This window comes from Acartia tonsa, chromosome 13, assembly GCF_053477335.1.
Source record: "Acartia tonsa isolate MP-2025a chromosome 13, ASM5347733v1, whole genome shotgun sequence".
NCBI lineage: Eukaryota > Metazoa > Arthropoda > Copepoda > Calanoida > Acartiidae > Acartia > Acartia tonsa.
Genome location: NC_137272.1, coordinates 19,076,511 through 19,095,050, shown reverse-complemented (window position 1 = coordinate 19,095,050; position 18,540 = coordinate 19,076,511). Strand labels below are relative to the sequence as shown.

The 18,540-nt window shown below is 32.2% G+C and overlaps 1 protein-coding gene across 1 annotated transcript; it reads left to right on the top strand.

The window, feature by feature from the left end:
* The first annotated feature begins 5,208 nt into the window (after window positions 1-5,208).
* On the top strand, window positions 5,209-18,477 carry LOC145335188 (single-minded homolog 1-like). Its single transcript, XM_080180919.1, has 18 exons — window positions 5,209-5,280; window positions 7,304-7,368; window positions 8,179-8,236; window positions 8,636-8,691; window positions 8,990-9,103; window positions 11,232-11,330; window positions 11,914-12,027; window positions 12,555-12,618; window positions 12,927-13,029; window positions 13,733-13,839; window positions 14,576-14,678; window positions 15,136-15,182; window positions 15,769-15,870; window positions 16,356-16,407; window positions 16,696-16,736; window positions 16,929-17,042; window positions 17,540-17,667; window positions 18,328-18,477. Exons 1-18 carry the CDS (start codon window positions 5,220-5,222, stop codon window positions 18,475-18,477), a joined length of 1,578 nt encoding a protein of 525 aa, XP_080037045.1. The 5' UTR covers window positions 5,209-5,219.
* Window positions 18,478-18,540: the final 63 nt, after the last annotated feature.

Here is an 18,540-nt window from a genome sequence, read left to right as displayed (position 1 = left end):
ACAAAGGAAAGGTAAATAATACAAAAAATTTTTATAGATGTATAGCTGCTCTATAATTAGAGTGCATCTGTATGTCTGTTCGTTTGTAGGAATAAGCTGCTTGGATCATGTTACTTGTCGATGCAGCGCTGCACTTACAAGTAACATGTTTAACTTTGCTGCACTTACAAGTAACATGTTGAAGGGAGATAAAAAAAAAAGGAGATAGGCAGACAATGTTAGTTATATTTTTTATTGAAAATAAGCTTTTTAGTCATTTCTAAAGAACTTCAAAACTTCAAAGACTCATATCAAAGCAATGAGAGGTTGTCAAAGAACCTTCTTACAAAGTTATTTGGATGAATACATGTGGAGGGATCGCTATAATGATAATGTATTTTACAATTTGTGCAACCAGATTGCTATTCAACATCATGTGTAATTATTTAACAATATTTTTGCATATATTCAAAACTAATAAATTTTTAGCTAACAAATTAATCTTAATTGTTTCTATCTATAATTATATTAGTATCTCTATAGGGAATGGAGGGGGGATATTGCTGCATCTACAAGTAACATGTATGAGTTTGCTGCATCTACAAGTAACATGTGATAAGCGCTGCATCGACAAGTAACATGATCCAGCTGCTTTTTAAGGTAGAGTCTAATTTTCTGATTAAGCATAAAGCAAATTTAGTCTAACTTTGATAAAAACGGTTTCCAAGCTAGAAATAGTTAAGTTGCTGTGTAAGAGAGGTTTCTGAAATTTTTTTTTGCCAGACTTTGGCAGCCTAACTGCTTTTTAATTTCTGTTTTCGTCGCTGTTTTATTGAGTATGGGTGGGTTTATTTAGCAGCTATTTGAAATGTATGGCATAATTTAGCAGCTCAGCTACTTATGATAACTAGGCTATCGAGATATATTCAGCCGTCTGTCTGTCCGTTAAAACTTAAACTAACAAAAAAATGTACAGATACACCCGTTAAATGTCATATTTTCTTAGACTAATAACCCGCCACTTCATCCCAGAAACTAATTCCTTAAATTGAATTATTTAAGACTTTTGTGTAATTTGAGCTGAGGAAATTTAAATTGTATTTATTACAGAAGGATACGATTACCACCCTTGAGTGGTGTTCGTTCTTGTTAGCAAAAATGAAGTTGTAGCATGTTTAGAGCTTCCCCGCCGCGGTTGTTAGAAACACATTTTCAAACTTGATGTAATGGAGAGTGGGGGGGGGGGGGGAGAGTTTCTGGTTTAGAAAATTACATCATTTTTACCTGGCTTTTTCTACCGAATCCAAAAGTTTAAAACTCATTTTGTTATTCGTTAGCATTAAAATTTGGGTGTAAAGTTGCAGGGTAAAGGTATAGCCTTAATGAACCTTTACAAATAAGTATTTCAAATTTATTCAATTGCACACAGCAAATAGAATTGAATATTCAATAGACTGTACAAAGTATCAGTGTTCAAACTTTTCCACCAATATTTCTGATGTACATAAGGAGTAATTTAGGGTCGTCATTTGTCTAATTTGTTCCAATATTTTGGGGGTGGGTACTTCTACCCTCCCATTGGAAATTATAAAATAATAGCAGCTTCGCCCCTAGCTTCTAGGGGCTTTGCCATATGAGGTATAATTACATCTTCTACTACCTACCCAGCTGAAAAAATGCGAATGGATCGCAACTTTCGGGAATAAATTGCAAATTCGCAAAATTCGTAAAAATCGTAAAGAATCTTTTTAAAAATTTGGGGGTGGCTTTTTTTGGGAGTTGGGTTGGGGGGGGGGGTTGGGGGTGTCACACCACCCAAGAAAATAGCCTAAAACCACCACAGGACCAGTAGGTCTATTCCATGAGGAGTAGAATCCGATCGGTTCAGTGGTTACCGAGATCTTAAGGGACCGACGGACGGACGGACAGACAGACATAGTTCTACTTTGTATTATAGAGGATATGAGTAAATCTTACATCACTAATTCTTAATATTTAACATTTGTTGGTCTAGCATATAATACATTTTTATGTTGTTTGTGTAAATAACTTCTATCGCAATAAAGAAGGGATTCAAGGATAGGACAATCTACAAAAAAATAAATATTTCCCCAAAATAATTATGTATGAAATTCTGCTTTCGGTAGCGAAGCCGCAAATAGTGCCTAATAAAATATGATGTCATAAAATACAAATGACCAATGACTAGTCAATACATATTTTGCCATTATTCAACATTAATGTATACCAGCCTATCATTGGTCATTTGTATTGTATGACGTCATTTTTATTAGGCATTAAATGCTGCTTCTTCGGTAGCAGGCTAATATGGAGGAAAAGAAAGGTTGCAGATTTTTTTATTCGTCACTGTCTTCTCCCTCCCTGATTTAGACCACAATTTAGAAATCAATCCTTAACAGGTGTTTATACTGTAATGTGCAATTGATCAGGAATCTAAAGTGATAAGACAATGGACGATAAATTGATACACATCTCTATTAATAATATATAAAATTACTACTTCTGTAAATTACAATTAGTTGTTGAAACGATTAGACACTGAACTTGATAAACCAACCAATCAAAATTTAATAAAAGTCTCCAAAAATGATAAGCCAATCGATAAGAAACTGTCGGTATAAAACTTTCGGGACTAGTGTAATAAACAGTATATTTCCCCTCTCTCTCTGCTAAGTTTGATATTCATTCGAACGGGTATACCTAAGTTATTTAGCAGGTACGCTATTTATAATAGGTTCATTTGCGTAGGTGTATAAACACTTTCTTAATAATCCACCACCTCTACCCCCTCCCCAACCCAATATTGCATTCCTTTTTTACGAGTTCACACCTTCTTGAAGTAAGATTCTGCCCCCCCCCCCCCATCGTTAACACGCCCTCCTATTAGAAAAGAAGAAGGATTTCCACATTTTTGAGAAACCCATATCATCGACTTAAAGCAATTTTAGGGGACCTCAAATGTTAGGTTACGTAATTGTTAATTTTGTGGAATCCCTCAAAGTGCATATTCGAACACAAAAAAAACCCTGCCCTTAATTTTGAAATTAATTGAAAGTAAGGGGAGAGTGTTTTAGTGTTTTACTTAAGACAAGCTTAGGTTAGGTTATAATGGGTAGAACACAGAGGTTAGCAAAAGAAAAAAAATACCACCCATTTCATAAATATTAATTTAATTCAAAATAATGGAAAGAGGAGGGGGTGGTGTTCTGTGTACCCTACGCACCTTGAGAGAAAGCGCTGTCGTGTTGCTACTCTATAATTAGCGACTGGCATAACAATAGTCTATAACTATTTAAAACTTATCTTTATTGGACAAAATGTATTTTAACAAACAATGTAAGCTGACTTACTTTTGTGATAAATTAACAAGTTAAGCGTTGAAATTGACTTTTTATTTAGAAAACTTTGATAAATTCGTGAATGGTTCTGAATCTGTTCTAATTATAAATTTTGTCCAAAGGTTTGACTGAACGTCAAAACGCTCACTTTTTTTTGTCAGTATAGATCAGGGAATTAAGGGAAAAGACACTGGACGATAAATTAATGTAAACTAAAACTGTAAAAGTACCCAAAGTTTTGAGTAAACTAATGTGGTTATAAAACAATTGGTACTTGTATAGTTTACGCTATAATGTCCACTCCCTCCCTTGCATAAATAAAAATATTTTTTAAGGATTTTTACAGTAGTAATATTTATAAATAAAATTTTGACGCTCCCTGAAATCTGAACATTACGTTAGTTGGTTACCTTCCCCCTCCCCCCCCCCCACCTAAATTAGCCGCCAAATAACCCCAATAAAATATAACAATTCATTTGCTTAATCTTTGCCGCCAATTTGCCATTGGCTGCAACAAAATTTCAGCAAAAAAGTAAATTTTAAGCAGTTTGTGAAGAAATGTTACACTACCTTGTTCTTTGTATGTAAAATTATATGTTAATATAAATATTAAGTTTTAAAAAATAGCTAGAAATCTTTTTAAAAATCCTTAAGAAATGTTTAGACTTTTTTTACTCTTTAATTGAAAAGTGTTTTATTAAAGAGGTATTTCCCCTTTTGTCTTTTAACCGATTTATGTTTTAATTTATAGATCTAAGTTTCTTATATATCTATATATGTTTATAGCTTTTCAAAAAGGTTAAACTCCAATTAAAATAGCCCTTTTGAAAATCTTTATTTGGTTAAATTTGTATTATTCCAAGTACTTCTTTTTGGCCTTCAACTTTTCCACCAGTCAAAGTAATATTTTTTTTTAACAAATGCATAATACTGCTACTCATAATTCACTTTTTAGTTAGGTTAGAAAGGTGATATCCCCACAGGGCTTAATATAAGTGAAAAGTGAATTTCAGATAGTGAAAATTTGTTTGAGGTTACAAAAAATATCAAAAGTAAACCAAAGTGAATTTAATCATCTAGCAAAAACTATTTTGCATACAACTATTGTACTAGTCAATAAAGATTGCTATTTTACATTTTATTTTATATTAAGGCAAATCTTATTATATACAGTTGTAGGCTTTTTTTCTGTAGCTAAGGATCTCCTTTACCGTAGAACCGATATGGTTCTTCTTAACAGTGAAGCTTCTTATAGATCCAGGAAAGGTTTTTAACTATTTTGGGGGAGGGTATCTCCATCCACTAAGTAAAAAAATTGAATTGAAAATTGATGGGGGCTGACTTTCCCCCTCATCTAAGTGCTTCTAGAAGCTTTTAGGGGCAAAGATGCTAGTTAAAAATAATAATAATTAATAGAATAATTTATTTCCTTATATGTAATCACATTAAGAATAGAAAACTTATCTGCTAAAACCTATTATCAACCTATTGTAAAAATGCAAACTTATTTTAAATCTTAATATTAATACACCAATTTAATTGATAACTTATATATACATTTAAATTGAATTACATCACCTATAGGTGGTCTTCTAAAAACATTATATTGAAGATTTGCACACCTATGTACGCTTTTGTCGAAAAAACAAGCATTTTAATTATTAATAATTTTAAAAGTTTTTCTTAAAAGCAGCTTATAGTGCCTAATAAAAAAATGACGACATACAATATAATTGACCAATGATAGGCCAGTAAACATTTTACTATTGGTCAATGTATACTGGTCATTTGTTTTGTATGACGTCATTTTTATGAGGCACTATAAGCTGCTTCCTTTTCTTAGCGTGAAATAAAAAATATATGTGTTTCAAAAAGAGTTAAATGGTAAAAATGAAAGATAAAAGCAAAAATGCAGCTAGAAATAGAAGAGAGAAAGAAAATGGTAACTTTTTATTCTATTTAGAAAGATTATTTGAAGAAATAAACTATTTGGTTCTTTTATTTATAAATCTGACCCAATTTGCTATCTAACAAATATGTCATATCTAGTGATTTATTTACTTTTAAATCTATTCTCTTGATTCATCTCAATTTCAAATCATAATTTTTTTCTAGGTATTCTCAAGGTAAAATATACATCCAATATCTAATACTAGCGGCTACGCCCTTAGATGACACTAACGAAGGGAGGGGGGGGGGGAGCAGACAAACCTCCCCTCATTTTAGGTTTTTAAACAGGAATAGGAAAAATATTTCTTTAGTGGGGGGGGGGGAGGGTATTTTTTGGGAGGATTGAGATACCCTCCTCAATATAGTTAAAAACCTTCCCTGAACATATCTGAAACTTCATTGTAAAGGAGAACCCTGTCGGTTCAGCGGTTAGTGAGATCCTACTCTACAGAAAAAAAATCTTTAAATAGTCCAAAAGAAGTCAACCATTCCATGACATTGAATAACCCTTGTTTTAACTGTTTATTGCAGTATGATTGTTCTGATTTAAGCTATATCAATTATAATACTTAAAACAAGGATGACATCATCTATGAAAGCAAAACTACTCAAATATACACTGTTAAAAATAATTTTTTTTTTTTAGCATCAGATAATACTATATATTCTTCACATTAATGTATAGTATCAATCCGTACGTTATATGAAAAAAACCTTATTACAATACAAGGAAGATTCCAATACTGTATTGAGCAATACTTAGTGTTCTATGGAGTAACATGTAGTACTAAATAATGTATTTGTCTGTATAGTATTATCCAATACGCTCTTTGGAATAATATTCAATACGGTAGAAGTAAGTTTTTAATACTCTCCTTTGCAATTTTTGTTATCCTCTATCATAATTTTTGATACTCTGTAGAGTATGAAACTGTTTTACTTTGGATGAAAGATCAGTTTATAATATATGATTATTATATGTACATATACATTTTGTTATATCAACAAACATACCAAGCAGAGCAATAAAACATTAATTTAAATGTAAATTTAGTAAAAAAATGACTTTAAAGATGTTTAGGACTGAACATGATCCTTAAAAATAAAAACCATGGTCAGTCATAATTACAAAAATTAAAACTATAAATATGAGCATAAATAGTAACATTTCATCTTTGTCTAAAACGACCAAGCAGAAACACTTCCATGAGAGGTATGCACCAATGGTGTCTCTTTCAATTATTCTTTACAGTACAGATTCGTACCCTAGAACGTATGAATAGATACTATTTCATTAAACCATTCTCTTGCGTATTGTCTGATACGCTACAGTGTATGAAATAGTACTAAATTAAAAAACATTTCTACAGCGTATTTTCCAGCACACTAGAGTCTATCAAATAGTACTATTTTAATAAACATTTCTGTACCACATTTTCCAGTATTCTAGAGCGTATCAATCGATACTAAAAAAATGTATGGGTTCTGTATAGTAATAATTATTGTGTTATATAATAGTGTTATATATTAATTATATAGTTGTAGCGTACTTACGGTTCCAATACTCTCCAGAGTATCAATTGATACTAAATAAAAAAATTATTTTTAACAGTGTACTTAAAATACTGTTTAGGACATACTTACATTTTTAGGACTTGATTATAGAGCTGTCTCGCTAATATTATTGTACCTTGTTGTTATAGGAATCATTATTCCAAAAATCAGATGAATAGGGATTATTATATCACATAAGATATTGTTGTTAAAAAGCAACATGTTATAAATGAACACACAGACTTTCTGATTACGAATATTGAGTTTCTACGCTTCTTAAATCGCACCTAACCCTTATAGGAATCGTCATGTTAATTTTGAAATCGATAGGACAATTATAATATTTCGAAATAAATCAAAAGAGCCAATTGTTCCGGACGTACAGACGGACGGACCGACCTTAATTATAGAAAAGCTTTGCTTTCAAAAAGTCTAAAACTTACGAAGGTTTTGTATTTTAGGTGAATTTAATGAATTAGGAAGAATGTTACCTCTACCAGCCGCAATTACCTCACAACTAGATAAAGTAAATTATATACAAGTAGCGCAGTTTCTTTATAATTAGAAAATATCCGTATATCGTTCTTCCCAAATTAAAAGAGAAGCTTATTCCTTCCAAACAGCCGCCATTAACTTTACAATATAAAGTAAATTATATACAAGCAGCGCAGCACCTTTATAATTAGGATATATCCGTACGTAAGTCTTTACAAAATATTTACAATTAGGTTAATTCTTCCTTCCCGACGATATTACCTCATAGCTTGAAAAATTCAATTGTTACAAGCAGCTCCCGTAAAACGTGGATATATCTGGAAAACTTAATTAGAAATTAAGCTTTTTAAAAAATTCTTTAACAAGACTAGAAACTTTGAAATTATCCCTTGGTTAGCTTGTAAAGAATGGAATAGATAGTATAGAAATAATTTAATCAACATTGTCTCATCCCCCATCCTGACTTTTCTGCAAGTTTTAGAGTAAAACAATAGAGGGGAAAGAGGTTAAATAAGTGTATGTCCCCACCCTGAGGTCCCTGTGTCGACTTATAATTGGGTCTTTGAATATCAACCAATGTGAGCACACATAAGTCGTTACAAAAGAGCAGACAGCAATATGCTAGCAGACAAAAAAGGTCCCCAACAGAGGCATCCAGGTAATTGTCTGCTTATACATCTATACTTATAGATTTATTCTGCTAGTTACAACTTTAGATTTGTCTTTTACATTTCTTAGTTCAATAAGCGTCTTCTCACTTTGTCCGTCAATATTAATTTACAAAAAATGAATAAGAACTTTTTATCCTTGTTTATTTTTGTTATTTTGTTTCTAATTTTAGGCCTCTGTGATCAGACTGACAACAGCTTATTTAAAAATGAGACAAGTTTTCCCAGAAGGTAGGACAATTGTATCTTGCTTTTTAAATAATTATTTTCTTAACAAGGATAATTATGTTCATAAATAATATTCAAATTTAAGATAAATATTCCAACAATTTCAAGAAGAGCTCTTCATCTCATCGTATTATATAGGCTTTTCGTAGATAGCAAAATAAAAATTTAAGCTAAAAAGCAACTTTGTTGACCCGGGCCTTCGGCTCCTCAGAGCTGACAAAATTTGTTTATCATAGGATAAAATACATTATTATTAAGAACCGTTCTAATTCAGCAGATATTAAAGGATTTGGAATCCATGCTGGCAAAACCATAGCCATGGCTACAAATGATTTTTCTCATGCGGTCCTAAAGAAAACGTTTTTAATACATAATTTTTATATTTAATGATTTTAATATCAGGTTTAGGGGACAGATGGGGTGCTGAAATGTCAATGGACAGGCAAGACCTTTTACAGGTACAGATATTATAATTTTCATTTGTTAAAGCCACCTCCATTATTTTAAAAGAATTTTTTTAAAAAGTAGGTTTTCATCTGCTTTCTACTATAGTCTAGGTTAGGCTGTTTGGGTACATAGTCAGGCAAAAAAATCAACTAACACCCCCCTTCTAAAAAAAAATTCGAATTGAAAGGTATAATAGAGGGTAGGTGGGGTAGTTCTGTGCTACTGTGCTCGATAGGTATTTTGGGGGAAAGCATCATTAAGCATTTTATATATTTTATATCAGATACCTGACATTTGCTGTATGTTTAGGAGCTAGGATCCCACCTGCTGCAAACCCTGCAGGGTTTCATATTTGTATTGAGTGCCGAGGGGAAGATTATGTATATTAGTGAAACAGCCAGTGGACATTTGGGCATTAACCAGGTAGACATTTCTTTATACATACGATACACCCCCCTTAATTTCAAGATGGGTGAGACTTTTGTACTTGGCACCCCCATAGTTGTATTAGGGGAATTTAGACCATTATCAAGAGGGTTTATATAGAATACACAAATCAAATATTCAGGATAATCGTGCAGTTTTGATTCATGGCTAGTCCATATTATTTGTTGGTTGTCTTTTGTCGGATTTATACATTCCACCGTTTACCGTTAGCAGCCTTTAAAGTTCATAGATTTTTGGAGATATTCGTTATCAGGAATATTTTACCGTTTCTTTTAACTGCACATTGTTTGGGTAGAACTTACTGGTAACTCTATATATGATTATGTTTAGGTAGAACTTACTGGTAACTCTATATATGATTATGTTTAGGTAGAACTTACTGGTAACTCTATATATGGTTATGTTTAGGTAGAACTAACTGGTAACTCTATATATGATTATGTTTAGGTAGAACTAACTGGTAACTCTATATATGATTATGTTTAGGTAGAACTAACTGGTAACTCTATATATGATTATGTTTAGGTAGAACTAACTGGTAACTCTATATATATTATGTTTAGGTAGAACTTACTGGTAACTCTATATATGATTATGTTTGGGTAAAACTTACTAGTAAGTATGTTATTATGATTATGTTTAGGTAGAGCTTACTGGTAACTATGTTATTATGATTATGTTTAGGTAGAACTAACTGGTAACTCTATATATGCTTATGTTTAGGTAGAACTTACTGGTAACTCTATATATGATTATGTTTAGGTAGAGCTTACTGGTAACTCTATATATGATTATGTTTAGGAAGAACTAACTGGTAACTCTATATATTATTATGTTTAGGTAGAACTTACTGGTAACTCTATATGTGATTATGTTTAGGTATAACTTACTGGTAACTATGTTATTATGATTATGTTTAGGTAGAACTAACTGGTAACTCTATATATTGTTATGTTTAGGTAGAACTTACTGGTAACTCTATATATGATTATGTTTAGGTAGAACTTACTGGTAACTATGTTATTATGATTATGTTTAGGTAGAACTAACTGGTAACTCTATATATTATTATGTTTAGGTAGAACTTACTGGTAACTCTATACATGATTATGTTTAGGTAGAACTTACTGATAACTCTATATATGATTATGTTTAGGTAGAACTTACTTGTAACTCTATATATGATTATGTTTAGGTAGAACTTACTTGTAACTCTATACATGATTATGTTTAGGTAGAACTTACTGGTAACTCTATATATGATTATGTTTAGGTAGAACTTACTTTTAACTCTATTATTATGATTATGTTTAGGTAGAACTTACTGGTAACTCTATATATGATTATGTTTAGTTAGAACTAACTGGTAACTCTATATATGATTATGTTTAGGTAGAACTTACTGGTAACTCTATTATTATGATTATGTTTAGGTAGAACTTACTGGTAACTCTATATATCATTATGTTTAGGTAGAACTTACTGGTAACTCTATATATGATTATGTTTAGGTAGAACTTACTGGTAACTCTATATATGATTATGTTTAGGTAGAACTTACTTTTAACTCTATTATTATGATTATGTTTAGGTAGAACTTACTGGTAACTCTATATATGATTATGTTTAGTTAGAACTAACTGGTAACTCTATATATGATTATGTTTAGGTAGAACTTACTGGTAACTCTATTATTATGATTATGTTTAGGTAGAACTTACTGGTAACTCTATATATCATTATGTTTAGGTAGAACTTACTGGTAACTCTATATATGATTATGTTTAGGTAGAACTTACTTGTAACTTTATATATGATTATGTTTAGGTAGAACTTACTGGTAACTCTATATATGATTATGTTTAGGTAGAACTTACTTTTAACTCTATTATTATGATTATGTTTAGGTAGAACTTACTGGTAACTCAATATATGATTATGTTTAGGTAGAACTAACTGGTAACTCTATATATGATTATGTTTAGGTAGAACTTACTGGTAACTCTATTATTATGATTATGTTTAGGTAGAACTTACTGGTAACTCTATATATGATTATGTTTAGGTAGAACTTACTGGTAACTCTATATATGATTATGTTTAGGTAGAACTTACTGGTAACTCTATATATGATTATGTACACCCACTGGACCATGAGGAATTAGCCAGTGCTATGCGACTAGAAAATATCACTTTTTCGGAGGTAATAAAAAGATATATATAAATAAACTGTAGGGGCTACCAAGTACCCTTACTATTTCTCCCTTACTTTCAATTTATTTAAACCTCTCGTGTTTTCTGTTTTCGACAAGCCACTTTGAGGAAAAGCGCCGGAAAAAGGATAAAATATATGAATAAATTGACTCTAAAATGGAGCTTGTCTGTCCGTCCATTTGCTTGTCAGCAATGCCAGTTTTATCTCAATGTCTCTTATTTCTCGAGTTATCTCCCCCCCCTCTCTCTCACTCTCTCTCTCTCTCTCTCTCTCTCTCTCTCTCTCTCTCTCTCTCTCTCTCTCTCTCTCTCTCTCTCTCTCTCTCTCTCTCTCTCTCTCTTCTCTTTCTCTCTCCATTTGAAGTCAAATATTGTGAACATGAGATCAAATTATTTTATCAAGCAAACAAATAAAATTGAGAGATCTTTTGTGATTCGTATGAAAAGTGTTTTTATTTTTTTTCATTTTTCTGCTCTTTCTCTCTCGAGTTATCTCCCTTTCTCACTCTCTCCCCCCCTCTCTCAAATACATCGTTACTATTAAACGCTATAATCCTTATTTGTTTTTTTAGGCAGATGAAATTGAGAGATCTTTTGTGGTTCGTATGAAATGTGTGTTGCCGAAACGGAATGCAGGTCTTACGGCCGGTGGTTTTAAAGTCATCCATTGCTCCGGCTATTTAAAGGTTTGTCTTTAGTAGCGAAGCTGCTCTATATACAATTTAATTTGTCCGTCTGTTGCAATAGGGTAAAGTGCACTAATAGTACTATGTGAAATACCAGTAACTGTAATACAGTAAAACAGAAGACATTTTATTACAATTGGAATGCTTAATGATAATGAGTTTTTGTTCTATATTTGGTGCACCCTGTTTCTTGCAGCGTAGAGTCTATGTCCTTTATTTTATATCCTTATTCGATGCTCTTCATTTGGCGCACCATGCATCACTTTACAAGGAGTCCTTGCTCTTGATTTGGCACACCATACATCATGCTTCATAAAGTCCTTGCTCTTTATTTGGCGAACCATGCATCACTTTGCAAAGAGTATTTGCTCTTAATTTGGCGCACCATACATCATGTTGTAAGGAGTCATTGCTCTTGAATTGGCGCAACCTGCAGCAGACTAAGTGGAGCCTTTTGTCTTATTTATCTTACACGTTATTCTTTCTGTAATTAATAGACCTAAGACACAATTTATTTCTTGTTTTAGTTAAAAAATCCGTCAATTCATACTGAAGGAGGTGAAAATCCGAGCTTAGGTTTAATAGCTGTAGGTAATATTTAATTTTGTAGTAAAAAAGCTACGCTATAAGTAACTATGTCTGCCTGTAAGGCTAGTTTTTTTCTTGTTTGCCTATATGATTATGTACCTTCGCTTCAATGGATGTTATCAATAGTCATCCTTGTTAAGTATTATTATGCATTTTGTAGTTTCTACCCTTAAAAATTCTTTGAGGACAAATTCATTCTCTAATATAGAGCTTTCATTGGCTTTAACCCACCAATGGGGGAATTTTGTTTATAACATTAAGGCTTGAGAACTAAATTTAATTCCCATTATCCTATCATTGTGATATTTTAGGTCACTCATTACCAAGTTCAAGTATAACAGAGGTACGACTGTACAACAATATGTTTATGTTTAGAGCCTCCTTGGACTTCAAACTTATTTTTCTTGATCAAAGGTAATTTTAGTTAGTACCACAGCTACTCCGTGATTTTTATTCATTGAACAGCAGGGATATAAAGGGATAAGACAATGGCCAATAAATTGATGTTCATCACCAATAATAATACACAGAATTACCCCTTCTGTGGATTACAATTTGAGGTTGAATCGTTTTGACACTCAATTTAATAAACATACCAATCGTAATTTAATAAAAGTCCATAAAAGAAAACATTAATATAAAAATTTGGGGACTGGTGTAAAAAACAGCCCAATGTCCCCTTTCTCCCTGGTTGAATGATCAGTATTGAATTTTTTTTGAACCTAGTAATAGTGTCTAACTTTTTTATCTTTATGACGTAACAAAAATCCATCTCTATTTTAGAGGTTTCCTTTCCTACCTCCCCTCTCATCCTTCGATTTTTGTTACGTCACAAAGATAAAAAGTTAGACACTATTACTAGGTTTATTTTTTTTATGCCCAACATTTCAAAATATATGGGGTGCTGCCATTTTAGCAAATAGACAGCCACTGTGTTTTTGACAAAAGTGGATGTGTTTTTGTCAATTTCGTTTTTGGCAATATTTTATATCCACTGTCAAAAGAAAAAGATGAAAAGTTGGGAAATAACTAAAAAAGACCAAATAACAATTTTTAATCTTTGGTCAATCAATATAGTTTAAATTTTTGTTTTGATCAAATTTCCTTTTTTTTTAAGGGTTGGGCCGTTAACAGGGTTTGGACCTCAAGATTTGATAGAAAAATCCTTTTATGATTTTATACATACTGAAGATATACTTAATATGAGAGATACTCATATCACATGTAAGTACATGTAAACTTTAGAATTACAGTTTGTCAATCTGTCTGTTTGGCAGTCTGTCTATCATACATATACAAACTCATTAAAAAAAGAACTGCCATATCTTCACCATTCCATATACAGAGTTGGGTTTTCATAATGTAAAATGCCGTAAATCAGAACTAAAACCTTTAAATCTTACCTACATCTACTATTTAGTGACTTTGATTGTTGGATTAGGGCAGAATGTCATGGCAAAAACGACGCATTTCATTACTACGATGATTGAATTTGCCGTGGAGATTCTAGATTACGTTGTCCGTTGTCGTTTGCATTGTTATATTAGATTTTAAAAAAAATTTATTAGATTCGTTACTTATGGATGTTGTCATCCTTGTTTTCTGTCTAGTAGTTTATATATTACTAGCGGCTACGCCCCTAGAGGCCTCTAGTGGCACTTTAAATGTTTTTGTTTGTTAAAGTCTACGATGATTCTTTATATTACGGATACCTCTTAATGTTACGTTGAAGTCTCCCAGATTTTAAGAAAATTTTTAATTTAATTTTAATTTCTTTTGGGAGGGTGGTAGTACCCTCCCACAAAATAGTTAAAAACCTTCCCAGACATATGAGAATCTACCCTGTTAAGGAGAACCCGATCGGTTCAGCGGTTGGCGAGATCCTTCGGTACAGACACACAGACACACAGACAGACAAACATCCTGTTACTTTAGTATAAGGATTCTATTAATGTTTTAGTGTTACAGAAAGGGCAATGTAAGTCAAGATATTACAGATGGCTTAGTAATGGAGGGGGCTGGGTTTGGGTTCATTCCTATCTCACTGTAGTTCATAATTCCAGGTACATTTACACAGTTAACAAAAACTCCCCTGCCAAAAATTTATCCTATTAAAAATTTGAATTTAAAATTTTTCTAAAAATTCGTCTGTAATTTTAGAACTGTTTTCAAGGAAAGTGCACCTGGATTACAAATTTTAAGGGTTTTACAGAATTTCTAGTTGCGAAGTAACATTACAAGTATACAAGTCTTTTTGGTATCCTGTAATGAAGTAATTTGTAAAAACTAAATGACAAAAAAACCTCTTTGTTTCAAATCAAGGTTTGAACCCTTTGGATTTAACTAATATCAAGTTTATGGACAATTTGGCTACCATACCTTCCCCTTGCCGCGCCTCCTTTATATTCAATTTTCGTTTGGCTATGTATTTGAAGGGGAAAGGGGGGAGCAGAAAATAGCATAAAAGCTGTGAAGCTTCCCTTAAGTTGATATAACAATCGGATAAGATTCTTTTTTCAGATCAAGTCGACCTCATTGTATAGTAGCTGTAAATTACGTCCTTACAGGTAAGTGTTAACAAATACATTTATTCATTTATTATCATAAATTTGCTCATATTAAATTTATTAGTATCCTAAAGTAGGGGTTTGAACTTTTTCATTTACCACTTTTTACCTATTAGGAGAGGACAGGGGTTATGGTTAAAAAATTAAAACCAACCCAAGGCATTTATGAACATTCCCTGAAAAGAACAACCAATTCTTGCTATCTTTATCTTCAGACAAATAAACCAGTACTTGTTTACATGATAGGATAATACGTTCGGATTTATTGCAATGTGTTCTTAAGGGAAGCTTTATACTTGTTTAAAATCATAAGACATGTACAGATTGGAACCAGTTCTCAACCATACTGAAAAAACAAATATATAGTCATAATACATATCATATTACAGTCAGTTTTCCACCAATATTAAAATAAAAATCATAAAATGAATACCAGTTTTGTTAGCTTAAGCCTTCGGTCACTCGTTGCTAACAAAACTGATTTCATCTTCTAATATTACATTTCAACATCCGGAGAAAGGTGTCTATAATACGATAGGATAAATACATATCAAAGAATCTTGTTTCAATTAAAATATTTATTTAGATAGAGAATTTCCAGAATTGATATTATCATCAGAACAGCAGAAATATTTTGTTCACTGTAATGAAAATTGGAGTGCTCCCCTTTGCTATTATGAATTAGAAGGTAAAATATATTTCAATTTAGTTGTATAAAAAAGCGAAGCTCTAAAGTATGAAGGAAGGGCAAATGAACAATAACTCTAGTAGAATTTCAGACCTTAATAAGCTGAACATTAATTTATAATTCTAAACGAAATTATACTTAAATTTGTAAGTAACTATTGGATACAGTAAAATTAAATTCTTTCATTTTTATGATTTGATTATAGAGTTTCCTCTCTTATAATACTTTACCTTGTTGTCCTAAGAAACATAATTTCAAAAATCAAATAAAATAAGAAAGATTACATTAACTAAAAATCTAAAAAAAATATTTAACATAATACAACCCTCCAATCCTATATTCTAATGTGTGAAGTTTTATCTAAAAAATATTGAAAAATGTAGCTGCTTCAGTTTCAAGCCGCTTCCATCCGCAGCTACGGGAAACCGCTGTCGATCTCTGCAATTTGGTATGACATGACTTAATAACTAAACATTTAAATTTAGATTCCCAAGACGTGAATCAGGATGTGCTGATGTCACGATCCCTTTATCCCAGGTAAATCTTAGAAACTTATTTTTAAGGTTAGGTCAAGTTAAGTGAGAGATTGAACAACCGGTCAGGGACTGCAATTTTGGAGGTTCTATTAAAGCTACTATGTCAGAGGCGTGTCATTAATAGAAGCAATGTATTTTCCCATGTACAAATGCAACCAATAAAAAATGCAAATGTGATTTACTTGGCTGCTAATATAGTGTAGATTGTCTGTTTGGCTCAATATTTCAATTCAAATATTAATATAATTTTGCTTTGCTAATTGTTTCAATAAAAATATTTTTCTTTCAGTGAAAACCACCAAGAAAGCAAAAAAGATTGGTATAATTCAGGTAAAATCAAGTTTTAAGAAAATGTTGAAGAATATTTTTTAAACATAAGATCAACTTACGGCTGTTAATCCGAAATAATTCCTGTTTAAAGGAATTTTCAAAGTGCTCGCTTAAGAAGCTTCACTGTAAATGAGAATCATTCACATAAAGACAGATATTTAATTTCTTTTAAAAAGCATTATTGTATTACAGACATGCTTGTACCTGTGGGAGGACACTCCGGATCTTTACATACCTCCAGCTTGGATCCTTGGCATAACAGGAAAAATATACTTACCAATATATTTTTTTTATCTATATTACAATGTCAACACTAAAATCTTTCTACTATCGCTTAATATCCGGTTGGTTAGAACCGGTTCTCAGTCATGCTGAAAAATTATGTATAGCATCGTATTATTTTCAGTTTTGTACCGACATTCCAAAGGCACGGGCTTAAAAGCTGTGTTTAATCTGATTGTACATTTCATACCAGCGGAAAGCTGTTCATAATACGATGAGAGAAATAACTATTTCTTTATCGAGCTAGCATTATAGATAATTCACCCAATCATTGATGGTCAAAACAAACCTTTAAAAGTATTTTGATGCTTATTTTAGGTTAGGCTTATTAAGGGTTTGGAGATACCTGTAGTGACTACAGTTGCTAGATTTTGGATCTCTCTTGGGGTTAAAAATATCTTTTTAAAATTTAGAATTTCAGATATGGACATTTTCTATGATTTTTTTATGACATTTTATCGTTCATTGACCTATCCCAATAATATTTCGATTATATTAAAAGTATTTTTAAATTTTGTCAGGGACGATTACATTCTTCATTCCACAGACCTTCTTGAGCGCCAGCACTTGGATCTGGAGCGTCCCTGTGGCGGCCGTCTGGATCTGGAACATTCTGGACACCTCGAGCTTATTCCACGCAGCTCGCCAGGTAAGGATATTTAGCTTGGATAATCTTAAAGTAAAAAGATTAGGTTTTAGGATCTATTTGAGCCAAATATTGTTTGATATATCCTTTGAATGAATATATGTATGTACTAAACTGATTTTAAACCAGTATGGCTTCGATTCATATAAATATCTGCTGGATTAAAACCAGGCGAAAAAATATATTGCATAGTTTTACAGCAATTGTCCCAGAAAACTTAAGATAGTAGGATTGTCTTGTTGATTTTGGCCTTTTTCCCTTCAGGCTAACAAAAAGAAATTCTTCCTATTGTTTTGAATTCCGTTTTGTTAGAAAAAACGTTTGTTTAAAACCTGTATTATTAATCTGTATACATTTACAATAAAAGGTAGCTGTGTTTGGTGCCCTAGGAGAATGGGGATAGTTGTCACCGCTTTTGGCCTACCTATTCTATTGACAGAATTGTAGAGGGATAGAGAAAGGAAAGGGGGGAAGAAACTCCCTAGAAAAGAGATGGGGTATAGGGAATTTCCTGACGTCAATAGAATTGGTAAGCCAAAAGCAGTGCCATCTATCCCCATTTTGCTAGGGCACTATAGACAGAGATACCAATAAAAGGCGTATTTTAAAAAAAAACTTTTTAAACCCTATCCAATTTCCTGGAAATAAATATCCATTTTCTAGCAGCCCCTGAACTGCCCAGTCATCCAAGCCACCACCACAACAACCCCCTCCATGGGCAACATGAGGTGGAGGATCTTAATGGACATAATCACCATCAACCCGATGTCGCCTCCCAGAGAATACTCTATCCACGTCCCAGGCAGGATATAGGAATAGTAAACAAAATTGGGGGGGGGGGGTAATTTTAACATAGGACAATTTATCTAGAGAACC